The sequence below is a fragment of the Equus quagga genome, chromosome 2 (genome assembly GCF_021613505.1).
Source record: "Equus quagga isolate Etosha38 chromosome 2, UCLA_HA_Equagga_1.0, whole genome shotgun sequence".
Classification (NCBI taxonomy): Eukaryota; Metazoa; Chordata; class Mammalia; order Perissodactyla; family Equidae; genus Equus; species Equus quagga.
The window spans coordinates 40,315,410-40,334,919 of record NC_060268.1 but is presented as its reverse complement, the minus strand read 5'-3'; the positions used below and the strand labels follow the sequence as shown (position 1 = coordinate 40,334,919).

At 45.5% G+C, this 19,510-nt stretch overlaps 1 protein-coding gene across 1 annotated transcript in view; it reads left to right on the top strand.

The window, feature by feature from the left end:
• The first annotated feature begins 865 nt into the window (after positions 1-865).
• The window catches only part of TGM5 (transglutaminase 5), a 30,209-nt gene continuing 11,564 nt past the window's right edge, over positions 866-19,510 (top strand). The window contains exons 1-6 of the mRNA XM_046653747.1: positions 866-1,028; positions 7,591-7,770; positions 7,895-8,140; positions 10,775-10,893; positions 13,387-13,515; positions 14,116-14,293. Of these exons, the coding sequence (XP_046509703.1) occupies positions 1,019-1,028; positions 7,591-7,770; positions 7,895-8,140; positions 10,775-10,893; positions 13,387-13,515; positions 14,116-14,293 (862 nt within the window). The 5' untranslated portion in view covers positions 866-1,018. The remainder of the gene's footprint in view (positions 1,029-7,590; positions 7,771-7,894; positions 8,141-10,774; positions 10,894-13,386; positions 13,516-14,115; positions 14,294-19,510) is intronic.

The window sequence follows — 19,510 nt, the reverse complement described above, 5'->3', positions numbered from 1 at the left end:
AGGAGGAGTTCTATTTTGGACCAAAGGTGGGTGCAGGTGTGTTAGGCAGTGGATTGTATATGAGCATGTATACACACAATATAAGAGCTGATCAGGGACAGAGAGAGCTGAAAACACAGGAAGGAGGATGGAAGCTGATGACTGAGGTTCCTGAGGAGAGAGGACAAGGGACCCAGAAAGCAGGGAGATGCAGCGAGAAGTGTCCCACAAGAGGGAAAGGCAGGGTGGGAGTGGGTGTGGGGTGCTTTAGAGGGTCCCATCCACCCCCTCCTTCTGTCTCTTCTCCCATCTGTACTTTTCTCCGTGTGCACTCCCTCGAAGGACTTGTACTTTTCTTACTAGAATCAAGGTCGCTCACTGGCATTCCCACCCTCTCACCTATTTCCAAAACTCCTTCATGAGTCTTCCCAAGTGTTCTTCCTCTGCTGCTTTTATTTGAGATTCGCCGGGGAGCTGTCAAGTGTCACCCAAGGCAATATGGCCACCAAACAATAAATTCCAAAAAATCATACAAAGGGTGATCCAGAGTGGGTTTTTTTTTTGCATTTGATGTCCAGAAAGTGACTCTTCATGGTAAAAGAGAGGGCTCAGGTGCAGAGCAGAGTTCTAGGTGTGAGAGGCTCTCTCAGTTGTGAGCTGTAGTCTTGGGACCCCTCATACTCAGCTCTGGAGTCCCCATCAGCTAACCTCTCCTACTTGGCTCCCTCACCACAGCACAGCACCTGCCAGGGAATGCCCCATTGCCCAAGAGCTGTCAAAGGCCCACATGGCACAGGCCCTGAGAGTTCATTGGCCTCCATACTTCCTCTCCGCCAAGCGACACTGCCAAGAAAAACCTGAGGGCAAGTGAGAAAACCAGTTGTGATCTGCTCAGTAAGCAGGTGGCAGTGCAGCAGCTGCTCCGCCTCCAGTGTCTCCTGGTTTCTTGGGGATGGAAGGCGAAACAGACAGTCCAGGTCCAGCTTCCTGAAGCTCCAGGCCATCCAGCTCTTCTGTGGGGAGCAGCCCGGGAACCGTCATGGCGCAAGGTAGGCAAGGCCCAGGGGCTGCTGGAGCTCAGGGATGAGGAAGACAGAGAGCCTAAGGAAAGTCAAGGGAAGGGTGGATTCAGAGGAAGAAAGGAGTAAATAAAGAGCAGAGGCAGAAAGAGCATAAACCCAAGAAACCTCAAATTTTGTTGGCAGCCTGAGAACGAGGAGACAAGGTGGAGGCCAGCAGATAAACATAGCCAAACAGCTGTGTGCCAACGTGCCTGCTTCCACAGCCCAGTGGCACGGGGCGGGGCCGGGGATTAGGGGGTCAGGGTTCCTGTCTTCTCTGCCACCAGCTGGCCCTTTGACACTGAGCAAGTCACTTTCTAGTTCTCAGCCCCCATGCTTGAAAGATGTGTGTGTGTGTGTGTGGGGGGGGGGGGGGGTTGGACCAGACAATCCTGAAGTTGTGTTCTAGCTCTAAAGTTCTCTGAATCTTCCTGTCTTTTCTTCTTCCCCCACTTCAGAGGGTCTGTTCCTCATCTTAGCCAACTTCCCACCACCACTCTTCTCTCTATATCAACTCCCTCTCTGTAGAAAGAGCTGCTATGAAGACTAAATGGTTAATTGAAACCGTTTGCAAGAATGAACTAAAAGCTCTGCAGATATAACAGCCGCACCTTCATTTACTATTTTTTGTGCTGAAATTTTTATAATAAAAATTATAAAATTACACAGGATATCTATGAACACATAGTTGGAGTAAAATAAAACAATAATTACAGATAAAGCTTCAGTCCTCTGCCACCTCCAACCCCAGGCTCATGTCCAAAGAAACCACTATTACTAGTCTTTTGTCTACACATTCATATTCATATATATGTATTCTCAATGTAATACGTAGGACTAGCATGTGTGGGTTTTTTCAGGGGGTGTATCTATGGTATCATCACATTATACATATTTTTCTACAACTTGATATTTTTCACTCAATGGTATGTCTTGGAGCTCTATCCGTGCCAGTCAGTACCTACAAATCTACCTCAACATTTTCCGCTTTGCATAGTTTTCCATAGTATGGGCATTAGTACTGTAATTTATTTATCCAGTCCCCTATTGATGGGTATTTAGGTTGTTTCCCATTTTTTGGTTATACAGGTAATATTGCAGTGCACGTTCTTTTTTTTTTTTTTCTGCCTTTTCTCCTAAAATCCCCCAGTACATAGTCGCATATTTTTTTGCTGTGGGTCCTTCTAGTTGTGGCATGTGGGATGCCACCTCAGCGTGGCTTGATGAGCGGTGCCATGTCCGCGCCCAGGATCCGAATCGGCAAAACCCTGGGCCGCAGAAGCAGAATGTGGGAACTTAACCACTCGGCCATGGGGCCGGCCCCGTTGTGCACATTCTTATTTATGCTTCTTTGTGCTCATGTGGGGGGCTCTGTAGGATAAATACTGAGGTCAATTATTTAAAAAGCTCTTCCTATAACTTCCTTTCTACCTCTCTGATCACTTTACCCCCTCCTCCCCTCACATCAAGGAGAACAAATATGCCCAATATTAAATGTAACTCCCATTTGAATATCTGGTGTGTGGGCTGAAGGATAATCCCTGTGTTATAGGCAGAGATTAACTTGACCCATAATGTACCCAGAGGGTGAGATTTGGCCCCAGTGCGTGCTGTCAGGCAGACGCTGCCACACCTGTTGAATAGTCTGGGTCATGTTCCCAACCTGAATTGGGGCCAGTTAGCAATCTCTGTCTAGTCAATTGGCCTCCAAAAGGGGTGAACTTCTTTTTCCACTGCTAGGAAAAAGCCAAGTGCTTTCCCAGCTGGCAGTGGGTCGGATGTCCTTTCTGAACACGAGTGAAGGCCAGCAATGGGTGGCGGCTGTTAGATAATGGAAAGAGCACAGGATTTAGGCCAGTAACCCTAGGTTCAACCTTAGGCAAGGCATTTAATCTACCTGAACCTTGATTTTCTCCTCTCCAATTGTGGCTGACATGACATTTCATCCCTGTGACATTGTGATGAGGATTCAATGAGATAAGTGTCCTGGAGTGCCTAGGACAGTGCCCAGCACATAATAGACAAGCCCTCAATAAGGTGTTAGTTAATTCTGAAATCTGAACTAAGTACAGGGTGATTATGCAAAAGACAGAGAACTCTATTCAATGTAGCAAACATTTGTTAGTACCTACAATGTGCTCATCATTATGCTTATATTTCTTTTGTAATAGTCACACTCCATTCCCCCCAACTCCCAGGCTCTGGCAAACCCTAATGCACTTTCTCCCTCTATGGTTTGCTTATGCTGCATATTTCCTATAAATTGAATCATGAAATATGTAGCCTTTTGTGTCTGGCTTCTTTCACTTAGCATAACGTTTTCAAGTTTCATCCATGAAACTTGTATATTATAGTATATTCTATACTATATACTATATACTAGTAAACTATAGTATATTCAGCATTCCTTTTTATGGCTGAATAATAGTCCATTTCATGGATATGACACATTTATTCATCTATTAATCAGTTGATGGACATTTGGGTTGTTTGCATTTTTTGGCTATTATGAATAATGCTGCAATCAACATTCATGTACAGATTTTGTCTGAACACATGTTTTCAGTCTCTTTGGTACATACCTAGGAGTGGAGTTGCTGGGTCATATGGTAACTCTATGTTTAACATTTTAAGGAACTGCCAGACTGTTTTCCAAAGTGGCTGCATCATTTTACATTCCCACCAGCAGTCTATGAGCCTTCCAATTTCTCCACATCCTCACCAACACTCATTATTTTCTCTTTCCTATTGTAACCATCCTATAGAAGTGGTATCTTATTTGCGTTTCCCTAATGACTAATGACTTTGAGTATCTTTTCATGTGTTTATTGGCCTTTTGCATATCTTCTTTGAAGAAATGTCTATTCAGACCAGTTGCCCTTTTTTTTTTTAAAGATTTTATTTTTCCTTTTTCTCCTCAAAGCCCACCAGTACTTAGTTGTATATATATATTTTTTTTAGTTGTGGCTCCTTCTAGTTGTGGCATGTGGGACACCACCTCAGCATGGCTTGATGAGCAGTGCCGTGGCCAGGCCCAGGATCCAAACCGGCGAAACTCTGGGCCGCCAAAGCGGAGCGCATGAACTTAACCACTCGGCCATCGGGCCAGCCCCTGCCCATTTTTTATTTGGGTTATTTTTTGTTGTTGTTGTTGTTGAGTTGTACAGATTCTTTGTATGTTCTTGAGACAAATCCCTTATCAGATAAATGATTACAAATATTTTCTTCCAGTCTGTGGGTTGTCTTTTCACTTCATTCATGATGTCCTTAAAGCAAAAGTTATTAATTTTGATGGAATCCAATTTATCTGTTTTTTTTTCTTCCATTTCCTCTGATTCTGTTGTCATATCTAAGAAACCATTGCTTAGTCCAAGATCGTGGAGATTTACCCCCAGGTTTTCTTCTAAAAGTTTTATAGTTTTGGCTCTTATGTTTAGGTCTTTGATTGATTTTGAGTTTATTATTGTACATGGTGTGAGGTGGGGGGTCCAACTTTATTCTTTTGCCTCCAGCTATGGCTATCCAGCTGTCCCAGTATCATTTGTTGAAAACAGTATTCTTTCCCCATTGAATTGGCACCCTTGTCAAAAATCTACTGTCTGTAAACATGAGCATTTATTTCTAGACTCTCAGTTCTATTGCATTTATCTGTATGTCTACCCTTATGCCAGCATCACATGGCCTTGACTGTGGTAGTTTTATAGTAAATTTTGAAATATGGAAGTGTGGGTCCTCTAACTTTGTTTTTCTTTTTATAAATTATTTGTTATTCTGGATCTCTTATATTTTCATGTGAATATTAAGGTCCACTTGTTCATTTACGTAAAATGGCAGCTGGGATTTTGATAGGAATTGTGTTGAATCTGTAGATCAATTTGTCATCTAAATGATATTAAGTCTTCTAATTCATGAACATGGGGTGTTTTTCCACTTATTCAGGTCTTCTTTAATTTCTTTCAATGATATTTTGTGGGGGGTTTTGTGGTGCAAGATTTGCACCTCTTTTGTTAAATTTAAATGTTTATTAAATTTGTTATTTTCTTAAATATTTTATTCTTTTTGAAGCTATTATAAATAAAATTGTTTTCTTAATTTTTTTCAGATTATTCATTGTAAATGTATAGAAATACAATTAAGTTTTGTATACTTACATTGTATTCTTCAACCTTATTGAATTTGTTTACTAGTCCTAATTACATGTGGATTCTTAGGATTTTCTACATTCAAGATCATGTTGTATGTAAATAGAGATAATTTTACTTCTTCTTTCCAATGTACACAGGCTAGAACCTCCAGTACCATGTCGAATAGATTGGGAGAGAGTGGACATTCTTGTCTTATTCCTGATCTTAGAGGGAAAGCAACAAGTTTTTCACAATTAAGTATGGTTTTAGCTATAGATTTTTCATAGATACCCTGTATCAAGTTGAGAAAGTTTCCTTCTATTCTTCAAAATAATTTATTTGTTGAGTATTTCTATTATGAAAGTATCTGGGATTTTGTCAAATGCTTTGGTTTGTATTTCTTTCTTCTTTTTTTTTTTTTTTGGTAGGAAGACTGGCCCTGAGCTAACACCTGTTGCCAATCTTCCTCTTTTTTTTTTTTTCTGAGGAAGATTGGCCCTGAGCTAACATCTGTGTCATTCTTCCTCTATCTTATAAGTAGGACGCCACCACAGCATGGCTTGATGAGCAGTGTGTAGGTCCATGCCCAGGATCCAAACCCACCAACCCTGGGCCGCTGAAGCAGAGTGCGCAAACTTAACCATTATGCCACTGGGCTGGCCCCTGGTTTATATTTCTTAAAATCTAGACATGACTGAGATGAAACAGCTAAGTCACTATCCTCATTGGCTTACATCTAGTGGTGGAGGACAGACAAATAAAAAAGTAACTGCAAAAATATCTGAACATCTCACAATGAAGCTGAAATTAGTAGGCTCTCAGTAAAAGTTTGTTAATATAAATGAAGAAATGAGCATGATATTAGCTCAGTTAAGCACTTAAGGTTGCCTATGAATAATGAAGTTAAATGCTGTAGATCAATGGGAGATGGGAAGAAAAGTGGGCCAACTGGAGTAGGTGGAAGGAGGTAGGTCTTGAACAAACCTTGGAGGACAGGTGGAATTTGGTTAGATAGTGAGCAGACATTCTGAGTTGTGGCTATAGCAGGATCAGAACACATGGACAGGGGGCTGGCCCCATGGCCTAGTGGTTAAGTTTGGTGTGCTCCACTTTGGTGGCCTGGGTTCAGTTCCTAGGCACAGACCTACACCACTTGTGGGCTGCCATGCTATGGTGGTGACCCACTTACAAAATAGAGGAATATTGATACAGATGTTAACTCAGGATGAATCTTCCTCAGGCAAAAAAAAAAAAAAACATAGACAAGGAGGGCTAACATTTTCTTGGGGACAGATTGGCTAGAGGAGAGGGTCTATGCTGGGAGTGGTGAGAAGTAAGAATGCAAGCATAAATTAAGGCCAAATATGGAGGGTCATAAGTGTCAGGTTAAGGAGTGTGCCTTTTGTGTGGAAGGCTCTGGGGTATCTCAGAGCTTTTAATGTAAAAAGATGGCATAATCAAATTGTCTTGAGGAAGGATATTCTGGTGCTGTGTTAAGGGGTGGGTGGTGGGGAGAGACAGTAAGCAGGAGACCTGATAGAGGCTGTTACAGTCATTACATGTGAAGTGAGGAGGTCAGAATTATGTAAATGTGAGAAGGGACAGATGGATACCAAAGATGTCCTCATGGAAGGAGTGAAGGCACTTGATGACACATGAATGGGTATAGACTGAGAAGGAGAAGGGTGAACCAATTGTGAGTAAAGGCAGTGAGCCTAGGTACCTGGGGACCATGCTAGGATCATGGTCAAACGTGGAGAAGTCAGAAACAGAGCCCATCCGGGGGATGCACACTTGGAGAACAGTGAGGTCAGTCTATTTTAGCAGAAGTTCCAGAAAGCTGGGAGTGGACCTTTTTTTGTCCTAAGCATCCCAGCTCCCAGGGCATTGGCCACATGGCATGGTAGTCAGAGAGCCAGCAAAGTGCTAAAAAGCATAGTAGCTAATCCAGGGACAGTACTCAGGGCCAGCTAACCTACAGACTAGCTCCCAGATCTGGAGGCTGGTACAAGGGCAAGTGAAACTGTTAACTTGAGTCCCAGAAAGTGGATGCTGGGGTGACTCTGGAGACATGTTATGCTGCAGGGAGTAATCAGACTCAGCTAGGCCTACAAAAGGAGTTGGACAGAGGCAGAAAACCATGCACCTCCAGGAGGACATAAGGGAGAAGGGGATGGAGGGTCAGAGGAACAGGGAAAGGAGAGGAAAGAAGTAAGAAAGAGGGACTTGCATGCATGGAGCCTCATTTAATCCTCACACCAACCCTGTAAGGCCGGTATTACGGATTCTATTTTACCAACTTGGAAACTGAGGCTCAGAGAGGCTAAGTTTCTTTCTCAAGTTTGCACAACTAGTACTTGGTGGACAGGACTGTACCAGGCTTCACAACCCTGCTCTTTTGTCTGCCCCTGGCTGCCCTGTGGCAGGGTTGGAGGTGGCCCTCATAGACCTCCAGAGCTCCTGGAACAATGTGCGGCACCACACTGAGGAGATCAGCTCTGAGCGCCTCCTTGTTCGCCGGGGCCAGGCCTTCAACATCACTCTGTACTTCAGAAACCGGGGCTTCCAGCCAGCCCTAGACAACCTCATCTTCGTGGTGGAGACTGGTGAGGACCCCAGCTGGCTCACAGGGGTTTCGTGTGTGTGTGTGTGTGTGTGTGTGCGCGCGCACACACTATTCTGGGGGCTAAGAGGTCACCACAGGGGGCCTCAACTCTGTTTCCCTCTCAGGACCGCTGCCAGACCTGGCCAAGGGGACCCGAGCCATATTCAGCCTGGCAAGTCGCCATGGGCCCAGCCCCTGGATAGCCTCGCTGGAAACCAACGGGGCAGCCTCCCTGGAGGTGAGCCTGTGTGCCCCTCCCACGGCAGCTGTCGGTCGATACCTCTTGAAGGTTCACCTCAATTCCTTCCAGGGGTCTGTCATGGCCTACCAGCTTGGGGAGTTCATTCTGCTCTTCAATCCCTGGTGCCCAGGTAAGGCGGGGTGCCCACGTGAGGGTCTCTTGTCTAGACCCCTTTGTCAGTGCCACAGAGAACCATGCTCCAGGATTTCTAGACTCCCGTTCCCTGGCCACCCACAAACCTCTCAATCCCATGCACTCAGCATTCACTCCCAACCAGCAACAAGCAGGGCAGGAAGGACTTCCTGTTTATTTACTTTTTAGAATTTTAAAATTATAAGCCAAGTCATCTTTACCTAAAAAGAAAACTATTATAAAATTTGACCACTAACATCTATCTTTATCATACATTTTTAAGTTAAGTCTAGTTTTTTCATTAGAAGAATAGTAAGTGCATTGCATTGAATATTTGTAGAATGAAATCAAGGGTAAAACCAAAAAAAAAAAAAAAAAAACAGAGAGAAGTATAAAGTAAAAAGTAAAACCTTATCTCAATCTCCAAGTTTCACCCTCCAGAGGAAATCTTGTTAACATTTTCTTGTGTAGCCTTACAAAAATGTTCTATGCTTAATCAAATATGTATTTATGCATATATGCGTATGTGTGTGTGATTATACAATCATACCAGAAATGGGATTATATGATACATAGCATGTTCAAACTTGCTTTTTTCATTTAACAATTCAACTTTGGACATATTCTCTATCAACATATTTTTTTAATGGCTACAATTATTCCACTGTTTAGATGCACCAAATATATTTAACTAGTCCCCTATTTATGGGCATTTTGTCTGTTTTAAGTTTTTGTCCTAGACAAACAAAGCTACAGGGACTATCCCAGCACCACCTGTTCCACAGTCCATGTCCTCTAAATCTACCTGGGGCAGGGGTAGTTACATAGACATACGGACATGGTGTGGGCAGAACGAAGGACAAGCCAGGAGGAGAGAGTAGGAAGAAGGGCAGGAAGAGTTGAGAGTAGAGACTGGATCTGGTGGGGGCTTTGAGGTGGAGGCCAGACTCAACGAAGTCTTACTTCTGACTTAGAGGATGTCCCCCTTCCCTTCCTCCCTCTCATTCTACTTTCCCCTGCAACCTTACCCCAAGAGGGCCTGCTGCGTCATGCCTGAACCCAGGACCTTGGCTGGGTTCTAACATCTTTAACCACCTCCCACAGCCCTCTCACTGAATGGCTCAGAACTTGTACCATCTGCCAGGTGAAGAGACTTTGACACTGGATCAAGGATAATTGTCTGTCTGTCTCTCTCTGCCTCTCTCTGTATCTCTTTTACACACACACACACACACACACCCTTTCTAGCCTCCAAGACTATGGGCTTCAGACTTGAACTGAGGGCCCCCTGATCTGTGGGGAGGAAAGTGATATCTGTGAGGCCTTCTTTTTTGAGGTTTATGCCCCATCCGTGTCCCAGGGAGACACAATACTGGGCCTGGGGACAGATAGGGCTGAAGTCAGAATCAGCAGCTGCCTCATTGCCACATCCAGGATGTTGGCTGGGGAGCCCCACTCCGTAGCTCCAGCCACTGCTGGCCCCTGCTGTAAGGGGATGTGTGTGGCTTCAGACATGAACCTGCAGCTCTCAGCACGCTGGTCCCAAACCTCAGTATAATGCATCTCAGCAAGAAGTCCTCCTCCACCAGCGACCCCTCTGGCTATATCTGAGGCTGCCTCTGAAGAAGGGCACCTTCACCTCAGGGTCAGGCAGGGCTTCCAGGCAGTTCCAGGACACTGCAAACAGGATACCTGCCCCCATTGCTTTTTGTTTGTTCATTCTTAACTTTTAAAAGATAATTTTTTATATTATAAAACTCATGTTTATTTCAGGGAATCTAGAGAACACCATTAGTAAAAAAAAAAATTACTATTAACGTCTTTTAGAATAGGCTTCAAAAATCCTCTCTTCATATAAATATACATAGTTTTAACAAAAGTCAGTTCATGCTGCACACATTATTATGTAACCTATTTAAACTTATATCACACGTCGACTTTTATGTCCACATGTGTGCATTTCTATGTCTACAAGTACAATTTTGCACCCTTAGATTAATGGTGTAGAGAATTCTGTGGTTGCACTGAAGACGATTTAACCACTGCCTAAGGACGGGATGTTTAGGTCGTTTCCAGCTTTTCAGTGTTATAAACAGCCCTCAGATGAACAAGTTAGTATCTAAATCTTCGTGCACCTTCTAAAAAGTTTCCTTAGATTAAATTCCTACAAAAGCAATGATGAGGTCAACGCCAACCTGTAAGTTCTGGTTTGCTCTCTTCCGACCTGGATTAATTGACTATAGCAGAAAGAGCACGGAGTGTGGAGTCACACGGCCTCTGTGTTCAAATTTCACTCCATACTGACGCATGATTTGGGCAAGTTACTAATCACACTGAACCTGTTTCCTCAACCTTAAATGGGGCTAGGATGTATATGTGCTCTGAAACCAAAAAATTCCACCCAAGGTGAATTTTTGCTATTCCACCTCATGTTCATTTTGAGCCTGCTGCTGTTGTCGGGCACAGCAGAAGGGGTGTCTCTCCAAGACCCCCGTCTCCTGCCCCTCTTGTTGTCACCCAGTGCTCTCCCCAGAGCTTGGTTTCCATGGGACAGCACCTTCTGGGATTGGGAGTGGGGCAGGAAGGGTAGGATGACTTTTGCTCCTTCTTGTTCTCCCATTTTGATTCCCAGAGGACGCTGTCTACCTGGACAGTGAGCCCCAGAGGCAGGAGTATGTCGTGAATGATTACGGCTTCATCTACCAAGGGAACAAGAACTGGATCCGCCCATGCCCCTGGAACTACGGACAGGTGAGTCGCAGCCCTGCTCAGGGCCCATCGGGGCCCCGGACTCCTGCGGGGAGGGGAGCAGAGGCAGGCTGGGACAGTCCCTCTCTTGCGAGGTTCACCCAGAGATGGTAACTTAGTGGCACCAGGAAGATGGGAGATGGGACCCCAGGGTGGTAGAGGAGCAGCATAGAAAGTTGGAAGGTGCTCTTTGCTGATCATGTCTGGTTTGGAGAGCAACACTGGAGGAGAAGGGCAGCTAAAGGCACGCAGCCAGGAATTCCATGAGTCCGAGGCTGAGGACGAAGGGACGACAGTGACAACTGCAAGGACAGTGCCTGGGTTTTTGTTTGCTAAACTGTTTCCATTGGGGCCACATTTGCCACTCCCTCACTTCATCCTCACCACCCCAGGCCACAGACCTTAGGATTAGTTCTACCACCTGAGGAAAACTTGTGTCAGGTCTCAGGGCTGATGAGGGGCTGCCTCTTTACTTGTTTGTTTTGATTATATATCTTTTTCATTACAAAAGTAATACATGGTTGTTTTTCAAACTTTACAAAGTAACATTATAAAAATGAAGATCATCCTCAGCACTGTCACCAGCATGGTGTATGTTTGTCTACATTTTGTTTCCTACGCATATTCTAAAACACGTGATTTTATTTGTAAAAATAGCACCATATTGATTACAATGCTCTGCAACTCCTGCCTTACTAAAAGCCTGCCTCCTGCCTAAAGCTCAGCCTACAGCAAGTGTTCCAGGAAGTCCAGTGCCAGGCCGGGCAAGAGGGCTCTTGAGGATAAGCCCTGGCAACAGGAATACTGCTGAGGGGAGAGGACCAGCCCTGGTCGCTCAGAAGGGGTGTCGGCTGGGAAATCCTGGGGGTGTTTGTGGAGCCTTGTATCAGGTTGATATGGGTTCCTCTCCTGCACCTGCCCAAATAGAACTCCAACACATGTGGCCTCAGCCCAGCCCAGGCTCCCAGGGTGACTATAGTCAAGATGGGACACAGCAGCCCCAACTGACATCCCCAACTCCTCACTCAGCATGCGGAGATGGGCCAGAAGACAGAAGCTGGCTGTCATCTGTGAGAGACAGAAGTGAGGGGTTGCTGCTTTCTGAGCCCCAGGTCCCGCCCTTTCAGCCTCTCTTACTCAGTGAACATATACTGAGTGCCTGCTCAGCACCAGGCAGGGTGCTGGGTGCTAGAAATATGAACATGAATAAAGCACTGTCCCTGAGCCCACGGTGTAATGGGGACTCAGACATACAAGGTGACTTATCATGCAGTGGGATATGTGGAGATGAGGGACAGGCCAGGGTGTTTGGGGAGCCCAGAGGAAGAGCATTTGGTTGGCATTGGGTCGTTGGGGAAGCTTCTTGGAAGAGGAGAGACTTGATCTGAGTTTGCTAAGTCAAGGAATGTGGGAAAATATCCTAGACAGAGGGAAGCATGAGCAAAGACACAAAAGTGAGAAACAGTTTGAACTGCTGCGGGGGTTACAAGATATCTGGTGCTGCTGGGGCAAAAATGGTGAAGCAGGGGGTATTGAGAGGTGAGGCTGGAGAGGCAGAAGGGGGCCAGATCAGGGAGGGTCTTATGCACCTTGTAGAAGAGGCTAGAGCTTTGATGCTGGAGGCCATAGGGTCCTTTGAACATTTTAAAGCAGAAAAGTGACCTGATTAAACTGTCCCCTGGGGAAGATGGATCCCAGAAGCTTATTGCCCAGTGTTACGCAGGAGTAAATGCATTCATTTGCTCTCATTCAGCAAAGATGCACGGAGTCCCTACTGTGTGCTGGGCACTGTGCCAGGCCTGGGGTGTAGAGTTGCGAGAAGAGCTGGCAAGAGACAAGAGAATACACTCAGGCAGGGAAGACAGATCTTGGTTACATCATTACAACTGAGTCTGATAAGTAGAGTGACGTAGCCAGGCTAAGGAGCTAAACCAGGCTGGGGCTCAGGGAATGCCTCAGAGGAAGTGGCATTTGCACCAAACTAGAAGGACAAGGAGTCAGCCTACCTTGGGTGGGAGGTTTCCATAACTCACATGCTATTAGTCAGTCAGGAGCCCCACTGACTCATGGGCGCCATGGCAAGTTGGTGCCATCACCTCAGCAGTAGCTGCCAATGATGAGCTGGGGCAGCAGATGAGGGTGGAAGATGAGGCAACATGGTTTTAGCAAGAACATCCCATGGGCTCCAGGAGTACGGGGATTGATGGGAGAAGAGGAAGAAACAGACTTTGCGGCCAGTCAAACTTTGGAAAAAGCTCCAGGGATTTGACTTGCAGGACATACAACCTGGGTGAATTGTGACCCCGGAGGTTTGAGACCCAGCACCTGCCTAGGAGGCAGTTCAAGGCCATGCTACTGGACACAGCTACCTTCCAAATGGGGTGTATTCCACAAACACACCCCATGGGAGAGCTGGGTGGAGCGAGTCGTGTATTTCTTTCCATATCTACATGTGCTAAGCGTGGGTCCCTTGCCTCTCTGCCTCTCCCCTCGCAGTTTGAAGAGAATATCATAGACATCTGCCTGGAGCTGCTAGACAAGAGCCTGCACTTCCAGATCGACCCAGCCATAGACTGTGCCCTGCGGGGAAGCCCCGTCTACCTCAGCAGAGTGGTGTGCGCCATGGTGAGGTTGGGTTGGGCTCTGCTCACGCAGGGCATGTCCAGGGAGGGAGGAATCTGTGCATGGGAGCCCTGCCCAGTCACGCTGCCCCCTGCAATGGGAGAATGAAGAGTTGAGAGGCACGGGCCCTCTGGTAAAGTGATTTTGGACAAGACTGATGAAAGAATGTGGGTAACAGGTTCTCTCAACTGAGCTCTGAAATAGCTGGGTGTGGGCCATCACCTCTATTAATTCCAAAGTGCATGTTTTTGAATAGGCTGAGTGTAACTCTGGTTTGGGAAATAGTCTTGTTGTTTCTAAATTTCCTTTGCTCTGAAGTATTTTTAAAAGCTCTCAGAGTCAAGCTCTGGCTTTGCAGGGGATGGGGACATGGGGCAGTTAGAGAGTGGGTAGAAATAGAATAATAAACTAGTTATTAGTGGAGCACGAGTCAGAAGAGCCAGCTTCCCAGCCCACTCATTTTCAAGCAGGTCTGGAAGTTCCCAGGTAAAATGGGATCAAAGACTCCTCTGTGTCTTAGGTCCATGGACCTTGCAGGCCACACATCACATCTCACTGGGGAAATGGATGCTTCTAATGCTTCTATATGTGGCTTCTCTTCAGATCAATAGCAACGATGACAATGGGGTGCTCAATGGAAACTGGAGTGAGAATTACTTTGATGGCATCAACCCTGCAGAGTGGACTGGCAGCGTGGCCATCTTGAAACAGTGGCATGCCACAGGCTGCCAGCCCGTGCGCTACGGGCAGTGCTGGGTCTTTGCCGCTGTCATGTGCACAGGTAAGGAATGCAAAGGGCCCCATAGAGAGAACAAAAAGTGTATTGGCTCAGTATTAGCCCTGTGAACACTTCTTGTCCCAGTCTCACACAGTTGCCCCCCAAGGGACATTTCGAAGGAAGTTTTTTCCAGCAAAAATGTCTCATCAGGCTTCACATATCTGGGCTTATTTCAGAGGATGGTTCTGAGATGGAAATCACACATTCCCAGGACCTGCCACCCTTGCCTTCTTCTGAGCCCAGATAACCTATAAGAATAATTCTGAGAGCCTGGCTGGAAATTGTCCGGTCCGAGACAGGAATGAGATGAGGGGCCAAGCAACTGGGAAACTTACAAACTGATTAATGCTCTTTCTGGGCACAGAGAATGTTCTTAATGAAGACGTGCACATGGAGGGGAATGTGCATCTGAGCGGCGGTGTGGGCCATGGGGCCAGAGCAAGATGGCGGCCAAAGTGAAACGGCCTTCAATTTGGAATTGTCACATGTTCAGTAGGCCTGGAGGCCTGACTTAGGCCCAGAAGTTAGGACGAGTACGGAATGGGAATCTGCTTTTCACATAGGGAATGGATGCTACATTAGTAGAAGAAAAGCTAAAAAAATATGTGTGGAGAGAAGGCAAATGGAAGTTGGTTTGCAGATGGCAAGAGGAACAAGCAGGAGGAGGAGGCAGAGTGGGAGGGGTGGGATCTTGAGGGAACTGATACCTGGAAATGAGTCACACACTGGAGGTAGCGGGAGGAGGCCTTCCGCCTCACCCAGGGCCAAACTTGCTCCTGGCTCTCCCCCTGACCCTGCTCCCATGCCTAGGCCAGCTCTCAGCCTCTTGGCATGCATATCTGTGCACCTGACATGGGTCATGATTAGGAAGTTATTATTCTTGTTAGCTGGGGAAAGGGACCAAGTACAGCTTTCACTCGTAAGACTCTCTAGTCTAACCCAGGGAGGCCACAACTACCCACGACTTGTTTTTATTGAGAACTTAGGCCTTTTGTGTAGAAATTCCCTGTATGACAAAGCCTGGTGCAGTCTGCGTGTGTGTGTGTGCTGGGCCTGTCTCTGGGCTCTTGGAGGAAACCTAGAGAGCCTGTGGCTGCCAAGCAGCCAGCGCCAGGCTTCTGTCTAAGGGCACAAGGAGGTTTCTGTCAACGCCCACAGAGGGTGGCTTCACATGGGTTGGTGAGGAAGAAGTCTTGAGCTACTCCTCCTTTGCAGCTGCAGAGCCCCACCTTGAGATGGATGCTTTGATGGCCCAGGGATAAGAAACCAGGAATTCAACAGCATTGATACCCAGAGTCACAGAGATTTGGGTGAACTGGGATGTCTGAGTCATCCAGGGAGCAGGCATGAGACTAACAAAATGATCCGGAGAATGGATTGATCTTGTGCACGATAGAGAGGGAAGCTTCTTGGGCATGGAAAAGCCTACAGTGTCATGGGCGGGGGTGTGTGTTTGTAGAGGGAGAGGGTCAGGGGTACGGGTGTGGTTGTCTGCAACTGGGTGATGAGAGAGCTGGAGTGAGTGAATGGAGATTATGTAAAGAAAGCAGACCAATTAAAATGTTTATGAGAATCATGGCCCTTTAGTGACCTGGGAAGCAAAGGATTGGGCAAAGTGAGTCAACGTGGTCCAGTCCAACTGCAGCGCCATCAGCACCAGCCTTCACTAGAAGGGCCACCATGTTGTAAATTAATAGAAATATCGGTTTGAAAAACTCATTCATTCACCAACAATACTTGCTGAATCCTCATTCTAGGCACTGTGCTTCTAGTAAACTTGGATACAAGGACAGGTGAGACCAGCCTCAATCCTCCACTAAAAGTTAACAATTTAGTCAAACTCCTTAACCCAATACAGCTGCCAAAGCATGTTTTTAAAAGTTATTATCATTGGTATTATTTAGCAATCACAATAGCTGACATTTCTTGGGGACTTCCTTGGTGCCAGATACTGTGCTAAAACCTTGACAGCCTAGAGTAATGGTGAGGTGTGTGGACTCTGGAGGTAGACCACTTGCCTTCAGATACCAGCACTACCTTTAATTGGCTGAGTAACCTTGGGCAACTCACTTAACTTGTGCCTCAGTTTCCTAAGATGTTTGATATGGAAAGTAATAGTACCTACGTCATAGAGTTATTGGAAGGATCAAGTGAGTTGATACGTGGAGAGGGCTTAGAATAGTGCCTAGCTACAGTGAATATTCAGTAAGTATTAGCTAGGACTGCCTCGTTTAATCCCGCAAATGACCTTATGAGGTAGGTCTAACATCATCTCTATTTTGCAGATGAGGAAATAGAGTGGTAGGGCCAGTCTTATATCCAGGTCAGGCATGCTCTAACCACTAGGCTATACCACTACATGATCATTACTAGCAGTGCCATTTACCCAGCAACCCTTGTGCTTCAGGCACACGCTGCGCCCTTTCACTCTTTCTAATCCTCACAATCACCTGCAAAGTAGATATCATTGCTGTCGTTTTACAGATGAGAAAACTGAGCCTTCGAGGGACCAAATGACTCTTGTCTGAGTCAGAAGTGTATTCTCCCCTCTGCAGCTCTGCCCCTCAGTATTGCCTTTTTTAATGTCAACCTATTAACTTCAACTTCTTAAAGAAAAATCACAAAAAGGAGACTTTGCGTGCATCAAAGATAATGTTATACTTTTTTGGATAGGCCATTTCCTTGACATCCATTTAATTGGCTGTGACTTTGGGAATTTCAGAGACATCCCTGGCCTATCCTTCCTATGCTCAGGGCTGGCCACCCTACAGCTCTCAGTCATCAGGATCTTCCTGTTCTGGCTGTGTACTCCTTGGGACAAGGTCAGGTCCTCAACCCTTGGCTAAGGTCTGTGAAGTAGCAGGAATGCCTTGCACTGTAACAAGAGAACAGAGGGGACGGTGATGTTCTGTTGCCTGAAAATTTTCCCCAAAGCCAGGTGTTAAAAAGCCACTTATTAGGGGCCGGCCCAGTGGTGTAGTGGTTAGGGTCACGCACTCTGCTTCTGCAGCCTGGGGTTCGCAGGTTCAGATCCTGGGTGTGGATCTATACTCATCAAGTCATGCTGTGGAGGCATCCCACATACAAAATAGAAGATTGGCGCAGATGTTAGCTCAGCGACAATCTTCCTCAAGCAAAAAGAGGAAGATTGGCAACATATGTTAGCACAGGGTCAAACTTCCTCGCCAAAAAAAAAAGGCCACTTATTGTATGATTCTGTACATATTAAATGCCCAGAATAGGAAAATTCCTAGAAACTGAAAGTAGATTAGTGGTTGCCTAGGCCTGGGGGCAGGAGGGAATGGGAAGTGACTGCTAGTGTGCATGGAGCTTCCTTTTGAGGTGATGAAAATGTTCTGGGATCAGATAGTGGGGATTATTGCACAACCTGTGAATATGCTACAAACCAAGGGATTGTATACTTTAAAAGGGTGCATTTTGTGGTATGTGAATTATATCTCAATAAAGTTGCTTTAAAAAAAAAAAGCCAGGCATCCTAGGAATGTGCCTGGTCTGTTCCTGCCCACAACTGCGTGGGATGGGGACGGGGGCAGCCATGACTTGGGCTGAGGATTGGAAGACACGAATGTGTGACTGTGAGCGGATCTATGGGGCACCATCCCCTCCTCTGTAAAGCAGGGCCCTGGGCCCAGGAGCCATGGTGGGAAATGGTGTGGGAGATGAGGAGGCTGAGGGCTTGGGCGGGACCCTCCTCTCTTCACCTAAGCCTACTCCACTTATGTTTTTTATATATTGGATCCCCATTTACGATTTGGCTTGCATGTAGGGTCCTCTGCTTAAACCTTTCTTGAAAAATCCCTTGTTAGATGTCATCTAAGATTTCTTCTCACTCAGTTGTATAGTGGCCTCTATAAAGTACCTCCTTATCTCCATTTCAATATAACTCTTGTTCTCCTTGTTTTAACTGAGCCCTTAGCTCTCAAAGAAGGAACCTCAGACAAGGCACTGGTGCGTTGTTTTGCCTCAATCTTTCTTTAGATCCCAGTCCAAACTCTCCTTTGTACAATGCCCTCACTTAAACACAAGTTTACCATTATTCTTCATTGATTTATGAGACTGTATGGAATGTCCCCTCCTAGGGTTGTGAGTTAATATATGGCGAGCACTTAGGAAAACATCTGGCACATGGATGGTTAGTTTTACGTAAGTGTTAGGTACTATAATTAGCCTGATATTGTTTTAACCTCTGCCTTTTGGACTCCAGAGGTCTGGCTGGCTCTTATTCAAAAGCCGTTTCTAACCATCCCCCAAACCTCAGTTCCCCATCCATTCTACCACTTTTTTAGTTTATTTCTTTCCTTTATTTCTTGGACTGTTTAAGGTTAAATTAATCATATTGCTCATTTCATGGTATTTATCATAATAATAGTTCTGCTTCAGGCCCTTCTTTTTAAAAAATTAACTAATTGATTTTTTCTTCCTTTTATCTCATTACTCATTCTTATTCATCTCTCCCCATGATAGGGAAACATTTTGATGTGTTTAATATGTTTCATTGTATTTGAATGTGTTCTCAGAAAAAAATATATTGTTATCGTTCTACAATATTTTGTCCAGTATGTTTTTTGTTTTAAGATTGGTCCTGAGCTAACATCTGTTGCCAATTTTTTTCTTCTTCTCCCCAAAGCCCCCCAGTACATGGTTGTATATTCTAGTTGTAAGTCCTTCTGGTTCTGCTATGTGGGACGCTGCCTCAGCATGGCTTGATGAGCAGTGCTAGGTCCCCACCCAGGATCAGAACCAGCAAAACCCTGGGCCGCCGAAGCCGAGTGCGCAAACTTAACGACTTGGCCATGGGGCCAGCCCCTGTTTTTTCATCTTCAGAAGTTCCATTGGGTCTTTTTTCTACCTTCCATTTCTCTTATTATGTTCGTGTATTCCTTCACTTCCTCTTGGGCATGTTTATAATATTTAAAATAGCTGTTTTACAATCCTTGTCAGCTAGTTCCATCATCTCTGTCATTTCTGGGTCTAGTTCTATTGATTGACATTTTTCCTGTTTATGGGTCATATTTTCCTGCTTCTTTTCATTCCTGGTAATTTTTTTAATAGATCTATTTTTTTAGAATAGTTTTAGGTTTCATCACCATTGCAGATGAGGGAGAAGAATTCAAATATGACTTCATGATGGCATATCTGAAAAACCAAGGCAATAGAAGCATCAGGTTATAAGGGACAATTAAAAGCATGAGAGGAGGA